Here is a 26,960-nt window from a genome sequence, read left to right on the forward strand (position 1 = left end):
CAGTGCCTGCTGCAGTGCTTGGCACTCCTTGGGCAGTGGCTCCGTAACTCTAGGCCCTGCCTGTCTTCATATAGCCTCCCCTCTGAGTCTCTGTGTGTCAGATCTCCCCGTCCTTCCTAAGGACACTAGCCATTGGATTTAGCACAATTTACAGGAGTGGAGCTCCCTGGCCACGGTTGCCTGAAAAGGCAGTCTCTCCCTTCTCTGCACTCTGCCCGGAAGCTCTGGAGGGAAGCCCTCCTGAGACATGACATCCAGTCTTTGTTTGGCCTGAGTGCCCCTGTTGCACTCCAGAACACCTTCTTTCCTTCCTTCTGGCTGATGTTTTCTCAACAGACCCTGCCCACCAAGAAAGGGCCAGGCAAGTCTGAATAACTGGAAATCCAATCCTGGCCTTATCACCTACTCTCCAGTGACCTGGGCATAGCACTTAACCTTCCTGAGCCTTGGTTTCATTGTCTGTAAAGTGGGCAAGTAGCACTTCCCTGGTGGGGCTGTCGTGAAGATTGTTCACGGAGGTATTGAGGATACAGCAATGAGCGAGATGATGCTACTATCATGAATAGACAAGCTAGGGCGCAGGGAGGCAGACAGTCACTTTTCTGGGGTCCCAGAACTCACCCAGCTACAAGGCCTGTGCTGCTGACCCAGTGAAAGACTTCTTCCTGTGCCCTTGGCTACATGGTCTTAGGCTGAGGAGGCCTGGCTGGTACCTATGTCTGATGCAGTGTGGCTAGGTTTTCTAGTAAGGGCTTGGCTGCCTCTAGACCAGGAGTCCCCGACTCCCATACCACACCAGTACCAGTCTGTGGCCTGTTAGGAACTGGGCCGCACAGCAGGAGGTGAGCAGTGGGCAAGCGAGCATTACTGCCTGAGCTCTGCCTCCTATCAGATCAGTGGCAGCATTAGATTCTCAGAGGAGCACAAACCCTATTATGAACTGCGCATGTGAGGGATCTAGGTTGCCTGCTCTTTATGAGAATCTAATGCCTGATGATCTGATGGTTTCACCTCGAAACCATCACCCCACCCTGGTCTGTGGAAAAATTGTCTTCCACAAAACTGGGCCCTGGTGCCAAAAAGGTTGGGGACCACTCCTGTAGACCATTGGGACTGGACTGCAATGGACAGGCTTTGGGGTGGGGGGTGTCTGCCTTCTTCTCATGAACATCCCACTGGGGGTTCTTGTTTTGCTTCAGCATGCTCCCCACCATTCCAGGCTGCCCCCTCACTACCCAGTCCAGTCTGGGGCATGCATGTTGGCCCAGGACAGTCAGGGCATGGCCTGCTCTGCCAGACCAGGGGCAGGCCAGGCAGTGACTCAACTTGAAGCACTGAGGCTCCAGCCACCTCACCTCCTGACACTGAGCACTCATCCTTTTCTCCTTGCGTTTTCAGCTGTGGGGTGTTGAGAGCTTCCAATGGGAGGGACACCATGAACTGGAGTAGCATGAGATTCATAGCACCCATGACATGAAGCTCATAGTTTTCAGCTAAATATTGCATGAAGGGCCATGATCTTCAAGATGTATCCACTGCATTCACAGAATCCAGGGCCCCCATTCTCTATAAGGACCAAAGAAAGTGTCAGAGACCTGAGAAAACTGTATATAAGAAGAAAAGTACACAATCAAAATTAATGCTGCACTAAATATTTACAAAATATAACCTCATGTTAAATAGTCAAATGCAACTCAACTTTCATGGAGGTTTATGTGGATGATATTAATATGGGAGGTACATTAAATATATACAATTATACTTAATTTTATCTTACTTGATACAATAGGAGCAGGTTTGCCAAAGTGAAAGAGTCCAAATCTAAGCAAGTCTTAAAATTGATTCTGCATAACCAGGAGAGATGAGAAAGATAATGGCAAGATCATCCATTCTGTAGGCCCAAAATGAGGGCCCTGGACACCTCAGATTTGGAGATATTTTTCCTAATAACTAAAAGCACTGAAGCTGGGCTAGGGAACAAACTCTCTTCTCTCTTGTCTTTCATAGGTGTTCATTGAGTACATATTATATACCTAACACTATGTATAGGTCAGAGAACCCAACCCTCAGGGCAGTCACACCTGGTTAAGAGCTTGGACTGGACTTGTTTTGGTCTCAGTAGGCTACAGGTTGGTGGAAATAGCAGCCTCTGGGGTCCTGTGGAGTGAAAGACCTTGGGGATGAACCAAATGAGGGGGCCAGGTTCCTGGGGAAACCATGTGAGTCAGTGTGGTTGACTGAATGATGGTCCCCAGGCATGCCTGTGTCCTCATCCGTGGAACCTGTGAATGTCATCTTACATGGCAAAAGAAAACTTTGCAGGTATGATTATGTTAAGGATCTTGAGATGGGAGGATGACCCTGGATTATCGGGGAGGTTCTTAAATGTAATTACAAGTGTCCTTATAAGAGGGAGGTGGAGGGAGATTTAGATTTCTTCCTACAGAAGAGGAAGAAAACAATGTGATAACAGAAGCAGGGAGAGAAGGGGAGCCATGATGCTGGGGCTCTGGGAAAGGGGGTGAACCCCAAAAGCTGGGGGAGACAAGAAAACAGATTCTCCTCAAGAGCCTCCTGAGAGAGTGCTGCCCTGCCAGCACCCTGATCTTAGCCCACTGAGACCCATTTCAGATTTCTGGTCTTAGAACTGTAATAGAATGCATTCATGCTGTTTTAAGCCATGAAGTTTGGGGTAATTTGTTACAGCAGCAACAGGAAACTAATGTAAGGAGTCAGTTGTGTTCATCTGTAAGATGGGACCAGTATCAGTGCCTTAGAGCATCTGTGGGATTTAATGAGGTCAGTTTTATATTCGGTTGTGTTCATCTGTAAGACGGGACCAGTATCCATGCCTTACAGCATCTGTGGGATTTAATGAGGTCAGTTTTATATGATGGTCAGTATGCAGTTGGTGCAATTAAATGACTTCTCCTGCTATCACTGGGGGCCCTAGAGACTTGGGCTTTGCTGCTGGCCTCAGTGCCAGCCTACCTGAGTGGTCAGCATGCCTGACAGACCTTTGTTCCATGGCTTTGAAATTATTCTGTGATCTAGGTTTGGCTCTCAGGTTGAGTTCCTTCATGTATTATTGGCTTGAGTGACTCAACCACTCAATTTTCTTAGCAGGAACTTGATTACTTGTTGCAGCGGGTGGGTGGTAGTCAAACATTCTGTGGATTCACTTTCCAGGGACAGCCCTGGGAGAGTGTTGGACCTCATGACAGCCTTACATGGGGCACAGAGAGACACCTGCACCCCTCCAACACCTCCTAAGTTACCACCTGGCCCAAGTCATTGTCCTGGTTGTGGACATCCCACTCCGACATAGGCCTCTGTGGTTCTGCTCAACAAGAAGACCTTGAAGGCCCAGTTCTCATCTTGCTGCATCTTCCAGGGAGTCTCCCCCACCCAATTTAAAATTACCTTTTCCTTGTTATCAACCAGCTCTTCTTATCCTTGGTTTATTTTCCTCTATAGTACTTGTCTTCATCTAAAATATATATTTACTTGGGAATTACTTTTTATTGACCATCTTTTCTGACTCCACCAGATTGGAAGTTCCATGAGGGCAGACTCTGGTTTCTTTACTGCTGAATTCCCTGAGATTGGAATAGTGCCTCCAATAAAATAGGCCCTGAACAAATATTGGTTGAGTGAGTCAGTAAACACACTTCTCTGATTATGAAAGTAATACTTATGAACAGGGTGTGTACTATTTCCTATATTTTCCTATGGCTACATATGTTTATAAAACTATTTAAATGGGTGCTTCTCAAACTCTTGGCCATGTTATTAGCCATGGTCATAAACTCAGGGGAGGAGCAGGGTGAGAGCAAAGGTGGGTCCAATGAAGCTTTAGCCTTACATGTGACATTAATTTGTTGTTGTTGTTGTTTTTGAGAAAATGTATTTCCATATGAGTTGTATACTTTACATTAGTTTTAAACTACATAAACTACAAATAATGAAAGTAACATCTGCTGATTGTAGGAAAGTTGGAAAATGCAGAAAAGTCCCATGCAGGAAAACATTGCCTGTGATCTTCAACTCTGAGATCACCATTTTAACTACATGTACCCTTCCAGGGCCTCCTCCACTTGTCCACAGAGCTGAGCTCAGGTGGTTTGTGTGAAGAGCTAGCCTGCTTTTCTGGGTCTCAGCCTCTCACTGCAAACTGGGCCGCATAGTATCTCCTCTTCGGTGGTCTCATGGCACCTTCGTGCACAGGCATGACATGCTGTGCATGCTGACAAAGTGTTTTGATGGAGAATTATAGGCTGCACATCTTAAAATAAGTGGAACCCTCTAAGGCTAGGGCAGGGGTAGTCTTGAGTGGACTTACTCAGACCCTCTGTGCCAGTCAGCTGCTGCCCCTGGTCACCAAAGCCAGCCTCCATTAGAGGCCACCACACCTTAGCCATACAGTCCTTTTTCAGTCAGTGCAAAAGGACCACTGTGCCAGGGCTGTGCCCAGCTCTGGAGATGAAAGGAAAGTAACACAGGTGGTCCTACCCTAGTTGGGTGACCCAACATAAACCCTATGTAATCAAACACATAGGGCCACTCGACATTTCGACTCAGACCTAAAAGATGAGGAGGAGCTGGAGGAAGGGCCTTCCAGAAGTGGGGAACAGCAGGGGCAGCTGGATGGAGGCAGGAAAGAATTGCTGCTGCAGGGTCTGGGAACATGCAGCTCATGCAGGGCCCGGGGAGAGGAGATGGCACATGGGGTGAGAGACAGGTGCCTCCCAGTCTCAGGGAGAGTGCAGAATTTATCCTACATTTGATGGGAGGCCACTGGAGGCTTCATTGACCTTTGAAAATGATCAGTCTGCCTGTTGTATAAAGAGAAATGGAGGAAGTGAGGGAGAAGCAGGAGACCAGGGAGGGCTTCAGGCCATGTTTCTGGTGAGGATGAGGGGTGAGGCCTAGGGTGGTGGTTCTAGGGACAAGAAGAGCAGGTCTCCCCCAAAGATATTTTGGAGGGGGCAGCAACAGACAGCAGATAGGGTAGAGTCCCAGTTTAGTTTTTATACTCAAGAGGCGGGGATCATACGATCATTCGGCACAACTAGCTGGCCTTTGCCATTCTTTCAGCAAAGCAGGCTTCTTTGCAATGAGTAAGTCTGAATGGGACACTAGAGGGAGGCAGTGCAAGCCAGAAACAGAGCACCAGCCTGGCCTGGACTGAAACCCAGACCCTTTGCTGGTGGGGGTCACTATGAGCAGGGCCTCTCCCTCCCAGCATCTTTGGAGCAGTGGGCTATGAGTGATCTCTGAGCCGATCCATGCCCTTGCCTCTCTCCACAGACTCGCCTGCAGGCCGGCGTCGGATACGGAAACACCCTCAGCTGCATTCGCATGGTGTACAGGAGGGAGAGCGTAAGTGCCTCTTGGGCGGGTGGAGTGATGCCTGCCTGGGACCCCACGGGCTAGGGACCAGGGCCACAGCCCGACACCGGCTTGCAGGTGGGGACCTCTCATTCTGCTCTTCACACTCGGCTCGATTTTCCCTACTTCATCTCACACCATACCTCAAATATTACGTGTTACCTAAACTCACCCCTGCCACCTACCACAGCATAACTGAAGAAAAACTCCGGTTTTGTGTAACCACTATGGAGAAATCCTGAAGAATCTGGAGCCACAGTGTGGAAAATTCCTGCAGAAACAAGGTGGTCACTCAGTTTTTCACAAAGGAACAAGTGACTGGCAAACCGTGTGCTGATAGACCTCCCTTTATCTGGGCTGGCGGCAGTCAGGCACATCTGAGCCCAGACAGCAGAGTTTACCTGTGCCCAGGGTGCTTGAGACCATGTGACCTGAGGTGTTCCTTTTCCAAAGGGAAAACTGAATGATACTTTGTAGAAGATATATCAGACTCCCTTCTTGAGAACTGGCATGTGCTCCAGGAACACTATCTGAGGCCACTCTTTCTGGAATTTAGAATAAACTTTAAAATTTTGAATGAAATGACCTGATTTAAAGAAACCATCAGGTGGAACCCTGTCGCAGCCCTCTGACTTTTCTCTGAGTCACTGGAAGTGTGGCCCCAATGTAGCCACTGTCTCCACCGGACTCCATCCCAACAAGTGCCCTGGGGCTCGGAAGCCTCCTGCAAGCACCTAGAGTTTTCCCACAGATGAAGTGTGTCTTGCATCAGGCTGTTGTTGTAACTCCCTTGATCGGCTGCTTTACAACTGGGGCGAGCACTGCAAGCCTAGCACTTGGTGTTCCCGGGTGATGTTGTGGGAGTCCACAGTCCCCTGAAAGTGGCTGTTGATTCTCCTTTTGGCACACATTCCTGACAGTGTCTGCCAGCCTGTGTCCCAGCTCCGGGGTTTTGGTGGGGACTGCGGGTGGTTTCTCTGAGGCATAGCAGCTCATGGCTAAGCCACATCCAAGTTATCTGAAGGATCTTGCGATGGAAGAACAGTATGAAGCAAGGTGTGTTCACATGTGTGTGTGCATACATGTGTGTATATATGCACGTGTGTGTGCATGTGCTGGTGTGTGTGAGGCACCCTGCCTCTGGCAGCCAGGGTACAGTGTGTGCAGCAAGGACTAGTGGGTTTGTGCACAGCCTGGAGTCTGCACAATAGCTTCCCAGTACTTTCTCACATTTGATTTGGCACGCGTGTGCTGCCCTGACTCCTCCAAGGGCCTGTGGAATTTTCCGGTTTTCCTCAGCACATCTGTGGTGTTTATCAAGAATGCCGTGTGGAAGGGACTGAACCCCAGCCTGCAGCACCGCCTCCTCAGCCTCCTGCAGCCTGTGTGTGCGCATCCTGTGTCCTTGTGTAACCCCTTCAGCTACTTCTGTCAGGAGACACCCATGCTGGTGGGCACTCATCTACAGGCTGGCCCAGGCACCCCTCAGGGATCTAGGGAACCCCTGTCTTATACTACAGGCTTAGTAGGCTGCCTATGTTGTAACTGCCTGTCAATTTGTTCCGCACCTCACTTTCCCCAGACTATGAGCTCAGTGAGGGCAGAGGCCGTTTCTTTCTTACGGTTGCTCCCCAGGGCCTGGCCCCTGGCCAGTGCCTGGAGAATGTTTTTACTGTGGTGTATGAGGTGGGGGCGTGTGGTGCTTGGCCAGCCCACTGCTCCTAAGGTCTCCTCAGGTTCCCCCGTGGCCACAGCCTGACTTTTTTCCAGCCCAAGATCACTGCCTCTCCCGGCACATGTGGGTTCCAGGCCAGGACACCACCCATAGGAAACAAAGCGGCTTGCAGAAGCCGGACTGTCATCAGAGCAAGGATGCCTGCCCCTGAGCAGCCCCCGACCCTCTGCCTCCTGTCGCATCAGCACCCTCTTCCCCTCTCTTCGTTGACACCTGGGCAGATGTGTCCAGTGGTGTTCCCTGCCATCCTGCAGGCCCTGCGACGGCAGCCCCGGGTCCTCACGCCTCTTCCTTCTGGGTTTCACTGCAGGTGTTTGGCTTCTTCAAGGGCATGTCCTTCCCCCTTGCCAGCATTGCCGTCTACAACTCCGTGGTGTTTGGGGTCTTCAGTAACACGCAGCGGTTCCTCAGCCAGCACCGCTGCAGGGAGCCCGAGGCCAGTCCTCCACGCACACTGTCGGACCTGCTCCTGGCCAGCATGGTGGCCGGTGTGGTCTCTGTCGGGCTGGGAGGGCCCGTGGACCTCATCAAGATCCGGTTGCAGATGCAGACACAACCGTTTCGGGACGGTAAGAGGCCAGGGGAGCACAGGCTGGTGTCTGGGACCTGTGGCCCTTTCTTGGTTTGTGGGATCTGGGACGTGGTTATTAAAATCCTTTTATTGAGCAAGGCATCTACCTTGTCACCTGGTAGTCCGTAATTACAGGCATACCTCAGAGACAGGGGTTCGGTTCCAGACCACTGCAGTAAAGCAAATCTCACAGTAAAAGTCACATGAACGTTTTGGTTCCCCAGTTCATTTAGTGTACTTCATGTAACACGTAATATCTGAGGTGTGGTGTGAGATGAAGTAGGGATGTACATAACTTTACTGTAGTCTAAGTGTGCAATGGCATTATGTTTTAAATATATATATATATTTATATATATATATACACCTTAATTTAAAAATACTTTAGTACTAAAAATTGTTGACAATTATCTGAGTCTTCAGTGAGTTGTAATCTTTCTGTCGGTGGAGGGTCTTGCCTCGAAGTTGATGGCTGCTGACTGGTCAGGGTTGTTGTTGCTGAAGGTTGGGGTGGGCTGTGGCAATTTCTTAACATAAGACAACAATGAAGTTTGCCACATCCATTGACTTCCTTTCACAAAAGTTATATCTATAGCATGAGATGCTGTTTGATGGCATTTTTCCCACAGTAGAACTTCTTTCAAAATTGGAGTCAATCCTCTCAAACCCTGCCGCTGCTTTATCAGCTAAGTTTATGGAATATTCTAAATCCTTTGTTGTCATTTCAACAACATTCACATTCACAGAATCTTCACCACTAGTAGACTTCATCTCAAGAAAAACTTTCTTTCTCATCCATAAGAAGTAACTCTTCATCTGTTAAATACTATCATGAGATTGCACCATTCAGCCCCATCTTCAGCCTCTACTTCTCATTCTAGTTCTCTTGCTTTTTCCACCACATCTGCAGTTCCTTCCTCCACGGAAGCCTTGAAGCTCTCAAAATTATCTGTGAGGGTTGGGGTCAAATTCTTCCAAACTCCTGTTAACATTGCTATCTTGACCTCCTCCCATGAACCCCAAATGCTCTTAAGAGCATCTAGAATGGTGAATTTTTTCCAGAAGGTTTTTCAATTTACTTGGTTCAAATACATCAGAAAAATCACTATCTATGGCAGCTATAGCCTTAAGAAATATATTTCTTAAGTAATAAGGCTTGGAAGTCAAAATCACTCTTTGATTCACGGACTGCAGAATGGATGCTGTGTTAGCAGGCCTGGAAACAACATTCATCTCCTTATACGTCTCCACCAGAACTCTTAGGTTATCAGATGCATTGTCAATGAGCAGTAATATTTTGAAAGGAATATTCTTTTCTGAGCAGTAGGTCTCAACAGCAGGCCTAAAATACTCAGGAAACCATGCTGTAAACAGATGTGCTGTCATCCAGGCCTTGTTCCTTTTCTAGAACATGGAGAGCAGATTGATTATCATTCTTAAAGGCCCTAGGATTTTCAGAATGGTAAGTGAGCACTGGGTTCAACTTAAAGTCACTAGTTGCATTAGTCCCTAACAAGAGAGTCAGCCTGTCCTTTGAAACTTTGAAGCTAGGCATTGACGTCTCCTTTCTAGCTCTGAAAGTCCTGAAGTCATCTTTTTCCAATAGAAGGGTGTTTTGTCTACATTGAAAACGTGTTGCTGAGTGTAGTCACGTTCATCAATTCTCTTAGCTAGATCTTCTGGATAAGTTGCTGCAGCCTCTACATCAGTACTTGTTGCTTTACCTTGCACTTTTATGTTATGGAGATGGCTTCTCTCCTTAAACCTCATGAACCAACCACTGCCAGCTTCAAACTTTTCTTCTGCAGCTTCCTCACCTCTCTCCACCTTCAGAGAATTGAGGAGAGTTAGGCCCTTGATCTGGATTAGGCTTTGGCTTAAGGGAAAGTTGTGACTGATTTGATGTTCTATCCAGACTACTCAAACTTTCTTCATACCAGCAATAAGGATACTTCACTGTCTTATTATTTGTGTGTTCATTGGAGTAGTGCTTTTAATTTTCTTCCAGCATTTTTCCTTTGCATTCACAACCTGGTTAACTCTTGGGCAAAAGAGGCTTAGCTCTTTTGACCTGTCTCAGCTTTCAACATGCCTTCCTCACTAAGTTTAATCAGCTCTAGCTTTTGATTTAACGTGAGACACTATGAGTCTTCCTTTCACTTGAACACTTAGAGGCCATTGTAGGATTACAAATTGGCCTAATTTCAATATTGTTGTGTCTCAGCGAACAGGGCGGCCTGAGGAGAGGGAGAGAGATAGGGAATGGCTGGCTTGTTGGTGGAGCAGTCAGAATAGCGTGATTAAGCTGACTCTCTTATATGGATGCAGCTTGTTTTGCCCCAAAACAAGGACGTTAGTGACATCAAAGATCACAGATCATCATAACAGATATAATGATTACAACAAGGTTGAAAATATTGTGAGAATTATGAAAATGTGACACAGAGATATCAAGTGAGTACATGCTGTTAGAGAAATGGTGCCAATAGCATTGCTGGACTCAAGCTGGCCACAAACCTTCAATTTGTAAAAAATGAAATATCTGTGAAGTGAAATGAAGTGAAGTACAATAAAACAAGGTGTGGTTTTAATACTATTTAATCTGAAGCAGTAACTGTCATTAAGTATTTGTTATGTGCCAGGTACTCGCTAGGACCTTTGCATATGTTCTCCTAATTCATCTTGTAACAATTCTGTGAGGCAGGTGCTGCTATCTCCATTTTACGGATGAGAAAACAGGCTCCCAGAGGTTAAAACAGTTACTCAAGAACACACGATTAGCCACTGGTGAGTGAGAGCCACCAGTGAGAGTGAGGCGTGGGAGGTTTCTGCAGGCAAATATTGCAGTACCCAGTGCAAAATGCTAAGGCCCGTTGTTCAAAAATTATGCCATATTTTACAATGGCAACAGCAAAGCATTAAGCCAAGCATGGTGCTTGGATGAACACACTGGTCTCATCCCCACGAAGCTAGCCCCAGCTGAGTTGGGACTCCTACGCATGTATGTCTCATCCAAAAGCCCAGCGTCCCAACCTCACCTGGCCCACATGCCAGGAAGTGCAGCAGGCAAGGCCTTGCTCCTGACCACCCATCTCCTGCCCTTACCTGCCCTTGCCTGTCCTTCAGCCCTTGCCTTTCCTGTTAGAGTTTCACTTCTTGTTGTGCGATGTAGCCATTTCTGCACCACAAACCTTATCTCTCGTTCCTCCTCACTGGGAAAGAGTTTTCTGCATCTTTCCTGGCAGTGGCTTTCCCAAAGGAGGGTAGAAAGAACAGGAAGGCACTTGCTGTGCGGAGCAGAGAGGGTGCCGGCTCTGGAGGAAGGATAGGCTTGCAGTGGCAGGAGACATATTTCAGTACCTTGAGGTACTTTGATTCTCAGCTCTACCACTCAGTTCCCTGTCTCCTCAGGTTAGATACTGCCCTTCCTGAGCCTTATGCTCCTTTTCTGTGTAATGGAAAGGCTGGGCCCCTAGTCCTTTTATGTGTAATGGAAGAACTGGACCCAGAGTCCTTTCCTGTCACCTCAGACATCTGATGGGGCTGACAGTCTCCAGCTTGATCTTGGCCCTTGTGGAGAAGACTCCTTTCCCTGGCAACCTTCTAAGTAGTCCCTGTGTGACCTCTCTGCCCAGGGAGGCTGGGTTTCAGCATGTATCACAGCCAGAGCCCCAGCAGCTCACTCAGGAGCATCCCAGCCTAGCATCCCCTGCCCCAGCCCCGGAGCTGCCCAGGACAGGGTCTGCACATTCTCTAAGCATGGTGCTGCTGCTCCTTGCTGGGGCGCATGGAGGGCCTGAGGCCTGGCTGCCCCAAGGCTGTGTCTCACATGCCCCAAGGCCCATGGCCACTGCAGCACATGGGGAGATGCAGGAAAACAAATGGGGCCATCAGGGAGACACAGGACCGGCAGATCTTCACCTTCATCTTCAGCATATTGAGTCATGTCTTGGAACAATTCAATTTGACCCAAGGGTGGCGCTTCTGAGGAATGTTTGACCTTTGCTGTTCTGTCCCATCCCAGAGGCATAAGCAAAGATGTAGAGGAACGAAGGCTGTCATGAGCAGGCTGAGAACCCAGGCATCCAGGCCCCATGCTGGCTTTTTGCTCTATCCTGACTGCCTCAGAAAAGCTTACCTTAGGGGAAAGGAAATCTCCATACGTCTTAAAACTGGGGTTCAGGTGTTGGAAAATGCTCAGCAATGAGGCTCTTTGACTGCTGGTAGCAGCCCTGCTTTACCACCCGGCACCTTGTCCCCGGAAGGGGAGGAAATGGGGCTAGGTTTGCAAGTAACTGTTTGCAAGTATCTGTTGTGGGCCCTCAGACAGCTTGGACACCAAGAGAGGTGTCTCCCAAGAAATACTTTTCTTAAGAAAGTCTGGGACATTTGAAGGTTTCTTGACAACATCTTGTTCTATCCTCTGTCCTGCCCACCTCCACCCCAGCTTTCCCTGTACAGTGTGCTAGAATGGTGTCATACCAGGCCCTGAGTGATAGGGGATCCTGAGGCCAGGCTAGAAGCATTGGGAGACTAGAGGAAGAATGGGAGGCAGTCAAGGGAGTGGCTGAACCCAAGCATGGCCTCCAAACAGGGTGCACAGCTCCTGGCCAGTGTTCGGGAGCTGAGCAGCCACCATTAGCAGCTGCCAATGTGACATGCTCACTGTGTGCCAGACACCATGTAAGGTACTGTCCACCCATCATCTTCTTTAATACCCACCATGACGGCATGAGGCAGATATGATTGCCATCTCTGTTCACTTATCTGCAAGACAATAGTTATGCACCTGCTGGGTGCCAGGTGCAGGGCTATGTGCTGAGAATGCAGTGGTAAACAAAAGACTGCGTCCTGTCTCTGTTACAGTGCCGCATCCAGCTGAGAACCAGAGAGGAACTGGGTCCCTACAAACCGCGATGGTAGGGAAATAGAATGGGCTCTCAGGATGGGGTCAAGGAGGGCTTGGGAGCAGGGTGGGAGAAGGGCTAGGAGGAGAGCCTGGAGGTAGGGCTGTGCACCTGCCCAGGTAGTGCTAAGGGCCACTCAGGCCTGCCTTGTCTAGGCGTGGAAGCCTGGGACATGGCCTCCCTGGGGCCCTCCAGATCTCCGATCTGGGAAGTCGAGATCCTTAAAGGGCCCTGTCTTTTGGGTAAGCCTCTGAGTAGTGAGAACACAGGGACCCTGTCCCTCCACCATAGGAGGTGCTGACATGTCTCAGGATAGGTAAGATTCCCTGAGCCTCCTGTATGGCAATCTGCCCATGGCCTGTGGCCTCAGGTTGTTTATTCGTCTGCGGTGCCAGAAGGAAACCAGTTCTCTTAAATAAACCCCCGAGGCAGCAACAGAAAATGAACATGGGTTTGTTCTGTTCTTCCCTGTGTGCCAGGAGACCTGCCTTTTGGGAGCATGGAGAAGGCTCTTAGTAAAAGGCATGAGAGGTTTCTGTGGGCAAATATTTCTCAACCCTGCAAAGCTTTGAGTCCTTAGAGCCAGGGCTCATGGGCTTAGCACAAAGAGCAAAGACAAAGACAAAGATGGTTCACCGATTGAGTGGAGGGAGAGTAAAAGCCGAGATTGGAGGACCCACCTCTGCTGTGTCCCTACAAGTTTCTGTGATCTGGGCTGAATAAGAATGGTCTTGGCAGTTGTAGCTAAGTAGCCCATGTTTACTGAACCTTAATTGTATGCCAAGCACTATGCTAGGAGCTTGGCATGTGTTTAATATTTACAACAACCCAATTCCTGAAGATTTACTATGGAGAGACTGAGGCACAGAGAGGTTTCATACCCTGAGGTCCCTCCCTTAGTGGGAGGTGGAGGAGGTCTGATTCAGAGCCACTGTTGCCATCTCTGCTTTTGCCCCAGAATTTGTAGAAGCTGAGGTTATGACAATGTTGATAACATTGGGCCACCTGGGCCTTTGCAAAAAATTGTCATGCACACAAATAGCTTCAAACTTTAGGGAGAAGTAGGCTGGGAGCATGTCTCCAAAATGACATTGTCCAAGTAATGGGCACAGCTTGTGGGTTCCAAGGGATGGGTGTGAATTCTGTGGCATTGGGCTGCCCCCTCTGATCTCCCTTGCCCTCAGTTGCTTGGAGGAAAGACTTTGGTGACAGCAGGTGCTGGACAGGATCAACTACTGGGGAAGGGAGGGGAGGCTGACAAAGAGTCGCCAGGCAGTGTTTTCTGCCAGGAATCCCTCCAGAAAATGAGAAGAAATGTGGTTTTCTTTCAGTTGCTCCTCAGAACCCTCTAGGCTAGAGATAGAAAAGTCAGAGACCCATCAGGACAGGGAGCTAACATACATGTAACCTCCTATATTTTCTTGCTGCTAATAAAGACATGCCTGAGACTGGGCAATTCATAAATAAAAGAGGTTTAATTGACTCACAGTTCCACATGGCTGGGGAGGCCTCACAAACATGGCGGAAGGTGAAGGAGGAGCAAAGTCACGTCTTATGTGGCAGCACACAAGAGAGTGTGTGCCAGGGAGCTCCTCTTTATAAAACCATCAGATCTCTTGAGACTTATCCACTATCATGAGAACAGCATGGGAAAGACCCCACCACCATGATTCAATTACTTCCTACCAGGTCCCTCCCATGACACATGGGAATTATGTGAACTACAATTCAAGGTGAGATTTGGGTAGAGACACAACCAAATCATATCACCTCCCTCGGCATTGCAGTAAATACAGAGTTTATTTGACACAAGGCCAGCCACACCACATGGGAGACAGAGTTATTCCTCAAATCAATCTCATAGGAGGCTTATAGGTTAGGGCTTTTTCAAAGGCAGTTTGTGGGAAGGGATGGAGATGGCTAGGCAATGGGTGCTTGCTGCTGATTGATTGGCATGCAATCATAGAGGTGCGGGAAATGGTCCTCCTATGCGTGTTGCTGCTTCTGGGTGGGGCCACAGGAGCAGGGTTGGTGGGTCCAGGAGCAGGGCTGGTGAGTTGGTGCCACTGGTGTCAGACATGCAAAAAGCCTGAAAAGGTATCTCAAAGGGCTAATCTTGGGTTTCACAATGCTGATTGCTCCTGCAGTGATGTTATTGGCAGGAGTAATTGGGGAAGTTGCATATCTGTGACCTCCAAAGTGATGGCTGGCAATCCTTTATGTCTATACCTTAGCAGAATTCAGGCTCCTCTCCTCCCTCTAGCCTGTTGACCTCTCATTACTTTTAGGGAAGGGCGATTATCATTTAAAGTATAAACTGAATGTCTGGCAAAGTTAGCTCAGCCTAAGCCAAGAAATAATCAAGGCAGCTTGAAGGATAAAGTCAAAAGGGGGGTTGGCTAGATTAGGTTGCCCCCACTGCCATAATTTTCTCACTGATCTAATTTTTGCAAAGGTAGTTTCATAAGTGAGAAGAGGTATCTGGGGAAGTGAATCCTCTCCCATTTTTCTTGAGAACACAGCTCTCCTAACCTATGTTTCATTTTTCCTATTTTGATTGAAACCTGGACACAGAACATATTTTACCTTCTGCCACATTCTGCTATTAGAAAAGCATAGTTCAAGCCTAATGTGACAGCTTCAGTGTCTGAGAGACAGCTGGGAGTAGTGGGGACTGTGGCAAGCTGGGCCCACATCCTGTCCAAGGGAGTGGCCACAACCCCACTTTAATTGAATGTTGCCCTGTGGCCTGATGTGCTTGGATCCTCCGATTTTTAAGAGAAGGCAAAAAGGTAGATTTTTATGTGAGATATTTTGGTTGGAATGATCATGTAATTCAATGAAAAACAAACAGAGCACTATATAACCCAAGGTTGTGTGAATTGCATAGAATGAGGCTGGGGATGGCTGCAGTCCTGTGGTCTGTGCCCTGGGTCAGGCCCAATCCATGTGTTGACTCTGCTCATGTGGGCATTGCTAGGCAGCCTTGGGCAGGGCTTGTGAGACTGATCAGGTTTTGTGGTTCTGCCTCAGGATTGCCAGTCCACTTCCAGGGTGATCCTATGTGATATGAGAGACAGCACTCACATATGGAAGCCAGGTGCCAAGAGGCCTCTGGCTTCTTTGCTTTGGGACATGTGACAGGTGGACTGGAGGCCACATTGAGGTGAGAGCCCAGCTCAGGTGGTTGGGGGACTGGCAAATATACAGCCAGTGTATATTCAGGCAGCCCCTCCTGATTGTCTGTTAGTGGTGATCCATGGTTGAAAATCTACAAGCTACAGAACATTGAAAGTAGAGGTAGAAAGTACCCATTCATGCAATTACAACCACTGGTAACACATTAATGTGTTTATTTTTCCATTCTGTATACATAGATTAAAGATTTTAAGAAGCTGTGATCATGCTATATGGACAATTTCATGTCCTGTTTTTAACTCAGCATTATAACAGAAACATTAACCATGTTATTAAAATAGCATATAAAATTTTTTAAGTAGATGGGCAATATTTAAAATGGATGTGCACTAGTCCATCAAATACACACACATGCACACACACACAGACACACACACACTGAAAGGGTCTGTGTAGTATGGTAAGAATTAAGCTTCCAGAATTAGATTACCTGCTTCTAATTCTACTTCCACTGAACCCAAAAAAGGTTGGACAACTCACCTAATGTCACCTAGCCTCAGTTAACTCATCTGCAAAGCAGGCATGACAATAATAGCTACTTTATAGCTGGGATGCAATGAAATGTATTATACATGAAGGCCTTAGTACAATGTCTGGCACATAGAAAATGTGAAATAAATGTTAGCTGTTAGTAAATGTATTATTTAACAATCTTCCTACTGGTGAATATTTAGGTTGTTTGCAGTTTTTCCTCTTTTAAAAATAGTGATGTGATCAGCGAATATATTCATAAAGAGTTCTCTTTATTTAGGGTTATTTCCCTAAATGTGTGGGCTCTTTGACTCATGAGTGGGTTAAGGGGTGTGGCCATTTTTAACATTCTTGGTACCTATTATGAAATTGTTATCCAGAAGAGCTTTACCAAATCATATAAGTGGCTGCTTACATTTAAACGGAATTTCCATTTGACGCTGACTGCCATTGCACAATAACCAGTAATTATGCCCTGTGTAAATGCTTCCAAATTAACAGAGGTATTCTCCTGGGGCCTCTGCCACTTGGCATGCAGGGAGACACTGGCCTGTGTTCAGTTGGATGTGCCTGTGACAGTAAGGCACCTGTGAAAAAACCCTTCCTTTTGAAATCACTGCCCTTTGCATGGGCATGAGCCTAACTAGGTGGCCTGTTGAGCCTGAGCTAGAAGTCAGGGCTGTGGCCCTGCAGACCAGTAGTCCCTCTGCTGCCTGAGCTATGTCCTTCCTAGAAGTTCATGGTTAATGACACTCACTCCTCCTCCATCTGGGAGTGTTTAGATCTGTGTTTCTATTAAAAGCCTAATTAATGTGCAGATCACAAAGCCCTCTACATAACAGAGGTCGGAGTTGGGAGGATCAGGGAAGGACCGAACATTAACTCTGTGCTGACTATCCTAGTCATTGCACCAGGCACAACTGGAGGCAAGAGGCTGAGTTTTACACCTGTTTGAATTCACTGTGAATTGTTCATTCACAAGCATTTCCTGAGCCCCTGCTCTGAGGCAGGCACAGCGGGTAAAGAAGCATTGGAAGCCCCGGCCTTCAGGGTGCCCACAGTCTGGTGGGGAGCCAGATGTGTGCTTCAATGAGAAAGGCCTCATGAAAGGCTTTGGAACCCCTAACTCTGGCTTGGTGTATCAGGAAGCCTCCAGAAAGGAAGTGGCCATTGATCAGGTCTTTTAGTTCTACGTAGCATTTAGAGATGGAGACATGGGATGGAGAAGTGTTTTAACACTGTGGGAACAACATAGGGGAAGATTCTGTGGCAGGAAAATGTAGGCACATGGTGGGACAAGGGAGCCTTTGGGTAGCACAGACAAGCGATGCACAGATAGTGGGGGTTTTGAAAGATGCCGAGTGAGTTGGGAAGAACTTGGATTTCTTCACCGAGGATGGGCTTAGATTATATTCAGCAGGCAGTAAAGCACTTTGGACACCAGAATGATGCCATCAGAGTTGTGCTGGAGAAGAGGAAACTGGCCTCTGGAAGGGGTGGAAGAGTAGTGGGAATTGTAGAAGTGGGTAGATTGATTTGAAGGCTGCAGCCACAGACCCGGGGCCCTGGGCTTAGAAACAGAGATGGGTGGCAGATCCAGAGGCCCTGATGATATAGAAGCAGCAGGCCGAGCATTAGGCATAAGCAGGAGAGAGGTAAGTGTCAACAATGACTGAACATCCCGAAGTTGGATGACAATGAGACAAGTGGAACCCCCGACACAGGGAATTAAGTAGCAAATGAAACATGTAAGACAGTTCTTGGCATGGAACAGGTAATCAATCAATGCTTACTGTGGCTGCTGCTGGAGGGGCAGGCTTGAGTGAGACGAGGATGAGTTTGGCCTGGTCTGTGTAGTGTGAGGTGCCTGTGAGACTACACCTGGAAGCATCAGGGCTGCGGGTAGAGGCACAAGTGCAATAGGCATAGAAGTGACAGTTGAGGTTGTGACATTAGATGCAAACACCAAGTGAGCTGCAAATAAGGCAGAGGATGGCAGCAAAAAGAAGACTTACTGAAGGAATTTGGGAAGGAACAGAGAGTTACAGTAACATAACTGCAGTTAAAATTATCGAGCTCGTACCATGTATTGAGCTATACCACATTAATGCCTATTCCATTATCATCACAGCAACCCTATAAAATAGGCCCACTTATCATCTTTATTTTACAGATGAGAAAACCGAGGCTGAATTACATAATTTGTCCATGCTCACATAGCTGTCCCTTGGGGAGGTGGGGAATTACCCCAGGCCATGCAACTCTATGACCCCTAGAAACTGAGTCCTGAGAAATTGGTGTTACTGAAGTAGGAGGAAGGAGCATATGGAGGGGAAATGTGCTAAAGTTGGGGTGATGATGGGGACAAAGACAGAGAGCAATGGAGAAGGAAAAGGCATTCATTTCCAAGTTGGGAGAGAAGAAGAGAGAAAGTAAAAATGCAGAGAGATTCTTGAGGGCAAGTGGGAGGAAGTTGAGGGAATTGATGTCAGAAGACCTGGCTCCATCATACTGAAGATGATCTGGATAGAAAGGAATCAGAGCGTGGCCAGGATTTGAGGTGAAGAAGGTCCTAATTTCTGGACATGCTAAGAGCAGACAAGCTGGGCGAGATGGTAACAGCAGAGAGGGCCAGCTGAGAGGTGGGTCTCAGCAGGTGAGACCAAAAAGCCATCTGAGCACAGGAATCTGCATGGTGACAAAATAAGGCAAAAACATTTCTGCAGTTTCCCTGAGTCCTCAGAGATGCCTGCCTAGGAGGTCATCAGCTGTGGGGCTCTGAGGCCCTGAGTGCATCCATTTGTCTCTTTAGCAACATGGTTTTATTGCTCCTTTGAAGATGTGTGGCAACCAAGGAAAATATTCTTCTCCAGGCAGGTTGACCTTAGGAAGGAACAGCAGATTTTCCAAGACTTTCCCAGTACAGAGTAGGGGTTGTTGATGTTAAAATCCCTGAAGGGACACACAACCCTTGAAGATGAAAGCTTATGCAGAAAGGCAGGAACCCTTGGAGCATGAAAAGAACCCAAAAACCTGAAGACAACCCAGGCCTGTATAGCCTGGGCCTTCTTAAGTAGGCTGTGGGTTGCCAACAGCAAGTGAGAGCTGGAGCAATGGCAGCCCAGGAGTGAAGGGAGGAGGTCTGTGGAGAGGCCAAGCATATAGCCATGCAGTTCCAAAGAAGTCCTTGTTCTGAACGGTTTGACTAGTTAGAACCCTTTGAACAGTTTGTCCTTTTCAAACAGTTGTCCCACATGGTTACCAGACATTAACGGTAGTGCATAATACACCATTGTACAAATTACGTACATTGGTGACACATGTTTGTTTAAAGCAATTGACAACAGCAAGTATTGTCCTGGTTTCTGGACTTAACACCAGTATTGGTCATTCTTGGCCCCATGTGGGCAACAGTGATCTCCCTCAGTAGACTTGGCTGCAGGCCACAGCTGCCTGAAGTTGGCAGGTCCAGCACTTCCAGAATCCAGAGTCATATAAGGACAGGGTGATAAAAATAGGAATAAGAACTATTTGCCTTAAGTAAGGGACATTTGCATGGCATGCATTTCAGTAAAGTACATTTGTCAACATTCCCTCTTCACGTTCATAAAAGCCAAATAAGTTGGACAGGCCACTTATTCTCCCCCTTTCACAGATGATGAGGAAACTGAGACCCAGTGAGATTGAATCTCCTGCATGCGGTTGTACATTAAATAGCAACTGAACAGGAATGCAAATCCAGGGCTCTTTCTATGAAAGCATCTGCCTATCTTGGGCCTCTCAGGTCATGAGGAAACTGCTGGACTCTTAGCAACAGGAACTAGGTAGGAGCTTCCCAGTTGGTAATATCCTGGGAAGTGATCTGAGGGGTCCACCAGCCTGCTCAAGCTCAAACCCAAACTGAGGATGTTACAGCCAGCCTGTCTGCTGGAGGATGTACAGCCACGTTACTGGATGCTTCCATCACATCTAAGCAGTGCTGTAGGTGGGACCCTGATTTTGGAATTTCCTTTAATATCTAAAGCCTCTGACCCAAGGATCAGTCAGGGCCAGCCTTTTGATGAATGCCAAGGGTGTGAGTCTTGGGAGTGCTGAGACCTGCCTAAGTCAGGTGCTCCATTGTCCATGGAGTAGATGCTGAGATATTTATGGAACTCGGGCCACAGTGTATGATTCCTGTCAACAGGAAACTCACCGCCACACTAAGGGCAAAACAACATGCTCAGAAAACAGTAGCAACAGAGGCAAGCCATACTAGGGGGCACAGCCTCCGACATGGGCTGCGGGCCCCTTTTTCTAAGAGCGCCTTGTTAATATGGAAAATGTGGTCCAACCCACCAAAGAGCAGCTGTACTTTTAAGTGTTAGTGGACTAAGAAAACAAATATGTCAAGAAGCTGCTATGGATGACTAGTATGTTTAAGTAAAATGTTATTGTGTTACCTGTGATAGCTCCTACACATATGAGAAAAATGGGCACATATGAATGTGTGAGACATTGTAGGAATTCTGTCAATGCATAATGCTCACGGATTCTGGGGTGCCTTGAAATGACTCCCACTGGCTGAGCCTTACTGGACATAGAACCCTTGTGAAAACCCGCACATCCCTGACTAGTGACCCACAGATCCTCATTTGTGGATGGCTGATTTGTCAAGGATTTTCTGTAGAAAGTGGCCTGTTGAGAAATTGCATTGTGTTCCCGTCCCACCACCCACATACCCACACAGCAGAGGAGGCAGGGAGCACTTTCTCTTCCAGAGAGTGGCCAGGCCTTTGTGCTCCTGAGGGCCGGCCCTGCTCCCCTCAGTGGCCAGCCATTGTGTTTCTGCTGGCCTTACTGTTTCCAAGGTCATGGCCCATTGAAGACATTGAATCGCATTGACTGAGAAAGGAAAATAAATGGAACATCTTTGTGTTTGTGTCTGAGGAAGGCACAGTGGCTTTCTGTGGCTGGGTCCCTGGGTTCTGGAAGAGGGGCAACAGTGGTAGATCTGGTGTCCCCAGTCTGTGTCCAGCCCAGCTCAGCCCTTCTGAAGTTGGATGTGCCCTAAGAGATGGCTGCGTTGGTACCTGTTAGGATTGGCGCAACCTGGACCTACAACCCGCACCCCCCAAAATAAAACTCCCTGTCGAAGCATCTACCTTCTAAGGGACCTCCCAGGCTAAACAGGAGGCCAGCAGTGAGGCACTAGCACTTCACAGAGACCTGCAGAGCCAGATAGCCATGGCCTGTAGGTTTAGGTGTGCTGGCCGGGTCTGAGTTGGACAAGGCAGGAGGCCTGGGCCCTCCTCCACGTCCTAGGGCAGCGGGTTGCTATTTTCATTGACTTTGAACATCTTGCTAGTCTTGGTTACATAGGTGCAGGGGGCCTGAGATGGCCCTAATTGAAGTTGGGAAAACGAAGGAAATCACAGGCATCCTGAGTTTTTGAGGTATATAATCCATATCTATCCTAATAAAAGGTAGTATGCCCTTGATCTAGAGAGGCAGCAGTTTTTGAGGTACATAATCCATATCTATCCTAATAAAACGTAGTATCCCTTGATCTAGAGAGGCAGAAAAGGTTGGTCTCAAATGCAAAGCACTCATGATTTTAAAAAGATCAAAATTTGATTAATGTTTTTATCCTCATTACAGAATAAAAAATTCTAATTAGAGAAATTAAGTACACTTCACTTGAGAAGGAAATATACCTAATGCCAATCCTTTCACATATATGTGTACGCCCTGAAGGTTTAGGAACAATGGACTGGGAGTTGGCAGTTCCCTGTAAGCTGTGTCCTGATCCGGCACCTCGTAGTCTTCCTCAGGTTCCTTTGACAAAGGACATGCAAGTTCACAGATCTCAGTTGTGCATATTTCCAAGATTGGCTTTCCAGTAACTTTCCAAATCAGCTTTTAAGAGTCATCAAAATTGGATTTTCACAAACTAAAATTGGTCCCATGGTATCAGAGTACCAAGAACTCTGATTCAGTGTTTTCCTGAGGCTGTCTGCCAAGTGTCCTGGCATCCCCCTGACTCTGCCACCCCCACAAGCCAGAGAGCACTTAGCACCACATGGGCCACTGGTGGAGATTTCTGCTGTTTTCCAGAAGAAGGCTCTTCTGTTTATTCCCTGTTTAGCAGCAGGGCTATCTTACACTGGTCATAGTTTTCTATGGCTCCTACTCTTGCCGTTGAATTGAAAATCAGTGTAAGTGATAAGTGCATCATCATGTTAGGTTTGTCTGACTTTGGGCCTCACAAATGGTGGTGGTGTGATGCATTTTTATCTCAGGTATATCTATGCATAGAATTATAATAACTACCTTTGATGACATTCTGCTCTGGTGGACCCAATATGAATCATGCATACCACTATTGTTAGTGCCAGTGCTGATAGACTTGTAAGTTATAACCAGTGCCCCAGAGCAAGGTTGCTTCTCAATGAATGACACCTCATGATATCACAGAGTTCTTTTACCTTGAAAATCAGGGGAGGATAGGTAGCCTGTGGAGTCACTGCTCTCCCTAACTGGACTGTAAACAAAACAGTTTATTTCAAATATAAGAAGTCACTTCCACTGTAGAGTGTGATGACATAGGTGAATGCAATTGTAAAAACTTATTAGCCGTGCACTTGAGAGCTTTACCTTTTATTGAATAAAAAGTATACCTCAAAAAAAAAAAAAACCTGATAAAAACAAGAATAAGAGGCCAGAGGAGGAGAACAGGGGCTTTTGAGAATGAGACTTAAGAATAGGGAGGAGGTCTAGCCAAGAATGCATGGCCACAATGTAGTAAGGAGATGTCAGACAAACTCCAAATCAGGAAAGCTCTATTAACAAGCAGAGGGGTCATGTACTCTTAAAAAAAGTCAGTGTCACAAGAAACAAAGAAAGGCTATGGAAACGTTCCAGATTGAAGCACTGCATCCTGTCCTGGAGGGGAAAATGCTATAAAGAGCACCATGAAGATTAAATGACAATTTGATTATAGATGGTAGATTAAAGTACTGTCAATGTAGCTATATGAAACTGATAATTATGCTATAGTTATGTAAGACAATATCTCCATTCTTAGGAAATATGTTTCAACATATTTAGGGGTAAAGACCCATCAAGTATGTAACTCACCCAGAAATAGTTTAGAAAATAGTTATGTATGAATGTGTAAAAATACATCTATATGTACACACACACACACACACACACACACACACACACACACACACACTCCCTATTGCTTACCTTGGGAAGAAAAGAAGAAAAAGGATAGGTTTGGGTCTTGTTGCCAAAGTCAGTTCAAGGTTTGATAGGTGTTTTTCCAACATCTGTACCTCCACGCAAACACGTTGTTATCAGAATCCCCTCTTTCAATCAATGATTCCTGAAAGCCACATCATACCCATAGCTGATTCATGAAAACCTTGACTCCTGGTCAGGTCACTGTTACCTGGAAATGAATGGGGCTTAGGCAAAGTTTAGACACTGGGACAATTACATTGATTCAGTTGAATTGAATGCACACGAGTGAGAAGGGAGGGAAGTGAAGAGAGTGGGAGAGAGAACTCACAAAAAATAAGCAAATGAGCAAAAAGGTTGGCAATGGATAAATCTGGGTAAATGGTATGTATGGGCATTCTTTATACTGTTTTGCTTTTTATTCTTCTTTTGCAAATTTGGGATTATTTCCAAATAAAAAGTTTTTTCAAAAAAAATTGGGAATGAAGGCGCTAGAAAGAATTCCAAGGCCGGGCACGGTGGCTCAAGCCTGTAATCCCAGCACTTTGGGAGGCCGAGACGGGCGGATCACGAGGTCGGGAGATCGAGACCATCCTGGCTAACATGGTGAAACCCCGTCTCTACTAAAAATACAAAAAAACTAGCCGGGCGAGGTGGCGGGCGCCTGTAGTCCCAGCTACTGGGGAGGCTGAGGCAGGAGAATGGCGGGAACCCGGGAGGCGGAGCTTGCAGTGAGCTGAGATCCGGCCACTGCACTCCAGCCTGGGCGGCAGAGCGAGACTCCGTCTCAAAAAAAAAAAAAAAAAAAAAAAAAAAGAATTCCAAGAGCTTCACAGTATAAACTTGGGTCAGTTTGGAGTTGTGTCAGTATCCTGGTGATGGGAGTCACCGTGATAATTATACCGCACTAACAGCCATAAATGGGTAATTCCAAAGCAATAAAAGCTAGATTGGTTACGTGGCAAACCTGGGAGAATGAGAGAGAATTTCCTTATTGCTTACTCTGCAGAGAAAAGGAAAACAGTACAGGAATTTTGTTGACAAGGCCAGTTGGAGGTTTGATGAGTGTTTTCCCAACATCTGTACTTTCAAACAAGCAGATTGTTATCAAGATCCTCTCCTTCAATCAGTAACTCCTGAAAGCCACTATTTACCCATAGTTGCTTCATGAAAACCTTGACTTCTGGGTCAAGTCAGTGTTACCTGGAGACGAAAGCAGTTCAGGCAAAGTTTATACGTTGGGACAATGACATCTATTCTGTCTAATGGCAAAATTTCCTCAGATGAACCAGGCAGTAGCACCGTGGATTTGGAAGAGGAAGGCATGCCTAGTGATCTCTCAGTGGGCTTTCAAAGGCCATCATGTCTGATCTTGCTCAGAGGGGCCTTGTGCCCCCAACGGTGGCTACCACCCCGGCTCACCTCCTATGGGATCCACTGTGGAAGAAGTTGGCTCCTGCCCACACTGAAGTTGGCCTAATGGTTATGGCAGGGATTCACTCCCTTCCCCACTGGCAGATGGAAAATACAGCATGGGTTTGTTCAAGCACACTTCCCAGGCACACAGAAGCCTCCCCCTCAACCTCACCTGCTTCTGGGATGAGTTAAAGTACAGATTGCACTTTATTCTCCAGTCTCCAGACTGTGCAGTCATGAAGCTAAATGCTCCTAACATTTCTGCTGGTAAAGATGGACTGTTTGGGGGACTTGGACATTGACCTATATGATGAAAGCTGTCTGCCTGTTTACCAGCATGTGTAAAACCAAACTGAAACACTGTACAGAGAATTAAACTCAGGTGGCAAAATAGGCTTGTGGTCACAGACAAACTTTATTCTATTTCTTTCCTGGTCATGTCACATTATGTTATTTCCTGGAGAAGGGAAAGTTAAGAACAAGAGCCTACTTTATCTGCACTGGGTCTGGAAGGTCTGTCTGGTCATGATCAAAGCCTCATAGCAGAGAAGGATCCATAGCAGAGAAGACAAGCATCAGAGCAGGAGATGGGTAGCAAATGAGAGAGAGGCAGAGTCTCTGCTGGCTATGTGCACGCCTAGAAGAACCTGGAGACAACCCCTGAGCTGCCAGCATAGACTACTGAGGTTAGACAAGAAGATAGAAGCCCTGGGTCCCAGGACTTTGGGGTCCAAGAGCCCCAGTTCTGCCCCACAACTGTTTAGGGCACAGCGTGGCCAGGGCTGGAGTAAGTCACTGAGAATATACCCAGCTCTCCAACCTGTGGGTCCTGCCACCAATTCATGTCAGCAACTTTGGTCTCAGTTGATAGCTCATTAAGCCCCTACAATGTTCAAATCACCATGCTGGACACTGTACATGTATTACTTTATATGCACTCATGACAACCTCTCCCTCTTTTAACGTAAGGAAATGGGCTGAAAATGCTGACTTGCCAAGGTAAATTTCGAATTATTTCCAAATAATTTTTTAAAAATTATTGATTTTATTTTTATAAAATTATAAATATTAAATTATAGATTTTAAATTTTATATATAATTTATAAATTATTTTCTTTTTTATTGTGCTTAACTTTTATTTTCTTTTTTTTTTTTTTTTTTTTTTTTGAGACGGAGTCTCGCTCTGTCACCCAGGCTGGAGTGCAGTGGCGCAATCTCGGCTCACTGCAAGCTCCGCCTCCCGGGTTCACACCATTCTCCGGCCTCAGCCTCCCGAGTAGCTGGGACTACAGGCGCCCGCCACTGCGCCCGGCTAATTTTTTTTCTATTTTTAGTAGAGACGGGGTTTCACCATGGTCTCGATCTCCTGACCTTGTGATCCGCCCGCCTCGGCCTTCCAAAGTGCTGGGATTACAGGCGTGAGCCACCGCGCCCGGCCTTATTTTCTTTTTTTTAATGATACTTTAAGTTCTAGGGTACATGTGCACAACGTGCAGGTTTGTTACATGTGTATACATGTGCCATGTTGGTGTGCTGCACTCATTAACTCATCATTTACATTAGGTATATCTCCTAATGCTATCCCTCCCTCCTCTCCCCATACCATGACAGTCCCTGATGTGTGATGTTCCCCTTCCTGTATCCAAGTGTTCTCATTGTTCAATTCCCACCTGTGAGTGAGAACATGCAATGTTTGGTTTTTTGCCATTGCGATAGTTTGCTGAGAATGATGGTTTCCAGCTTCATCTGTGTCCCTACAAAGGACATGAACTCATCCTTTTTTATGGCTGCATAGTATTCCATGGTGTATATGTGCCACATTTTGTTAATCCAGTCAGTCTATCACTGATGGACATTTGGATTTGTTCCAAGTCTTTGCTATTGTGACTAGTGCTGCAGTAAACATACGTGTGCATGTGTCTTTATAGCAGCATGATTTATAATCCTTTGGGTATATACCCAGTAATGGGATGGCTGGGCCAAATGGTATTTCTAGTTCTAGATCCTTGAGGAATCGCCACACTGTCTTCCACAATGGTTGAAC

General features: G+C 46.8%; 1 protein-coding gene across 35 annotated transcripts in view; it reads left to right on the top strand.

The window, feature by feature from the left end:
• The window catches only part of SLC25A48 (solute carrier family 25 member 48), a 58,773-nt gene that overhangs the window by 11,070 nt on the left and 20,743 nt on the right, over window positions 1-26,960 (top strand). For all 35 annotated transcript variants that reach the window (XR_013418551.1, XR_013418552.1, XR_001445542.3 and 32 more), the window contains exons 3-4: window positions 5,311-5,382; window positions 7,437-7,695. Coding sequence is in view for 26 of the 35 variants with exons in the window: in XM_028849738.2 (XP_028705571.2) it covers window positions 5,311-5,382; window positions 7,437-7,695 (331 nt within the window). In the remaining 9 variants the exon portion in view is untranslated. The remainder of the gene's footprint in view (window positions 1-5,310; window positions 5,383-7,436; window positions 7,696-26,960) is intronic.

This window comes from Macaca mulatta, chromosome 6 (genome assembly GCF_049350105.2).
Source record: "Macaca mulatta isolate MMU2019108-1 chromosome 6, T2T-MMU8v2.0, whole genome shotgun sequence".
NCBI lineage: Eukaryota > Metazoa > Chordata > Mammalia > Primates > Cercopithecidae > Macaca > Macaca mulatta.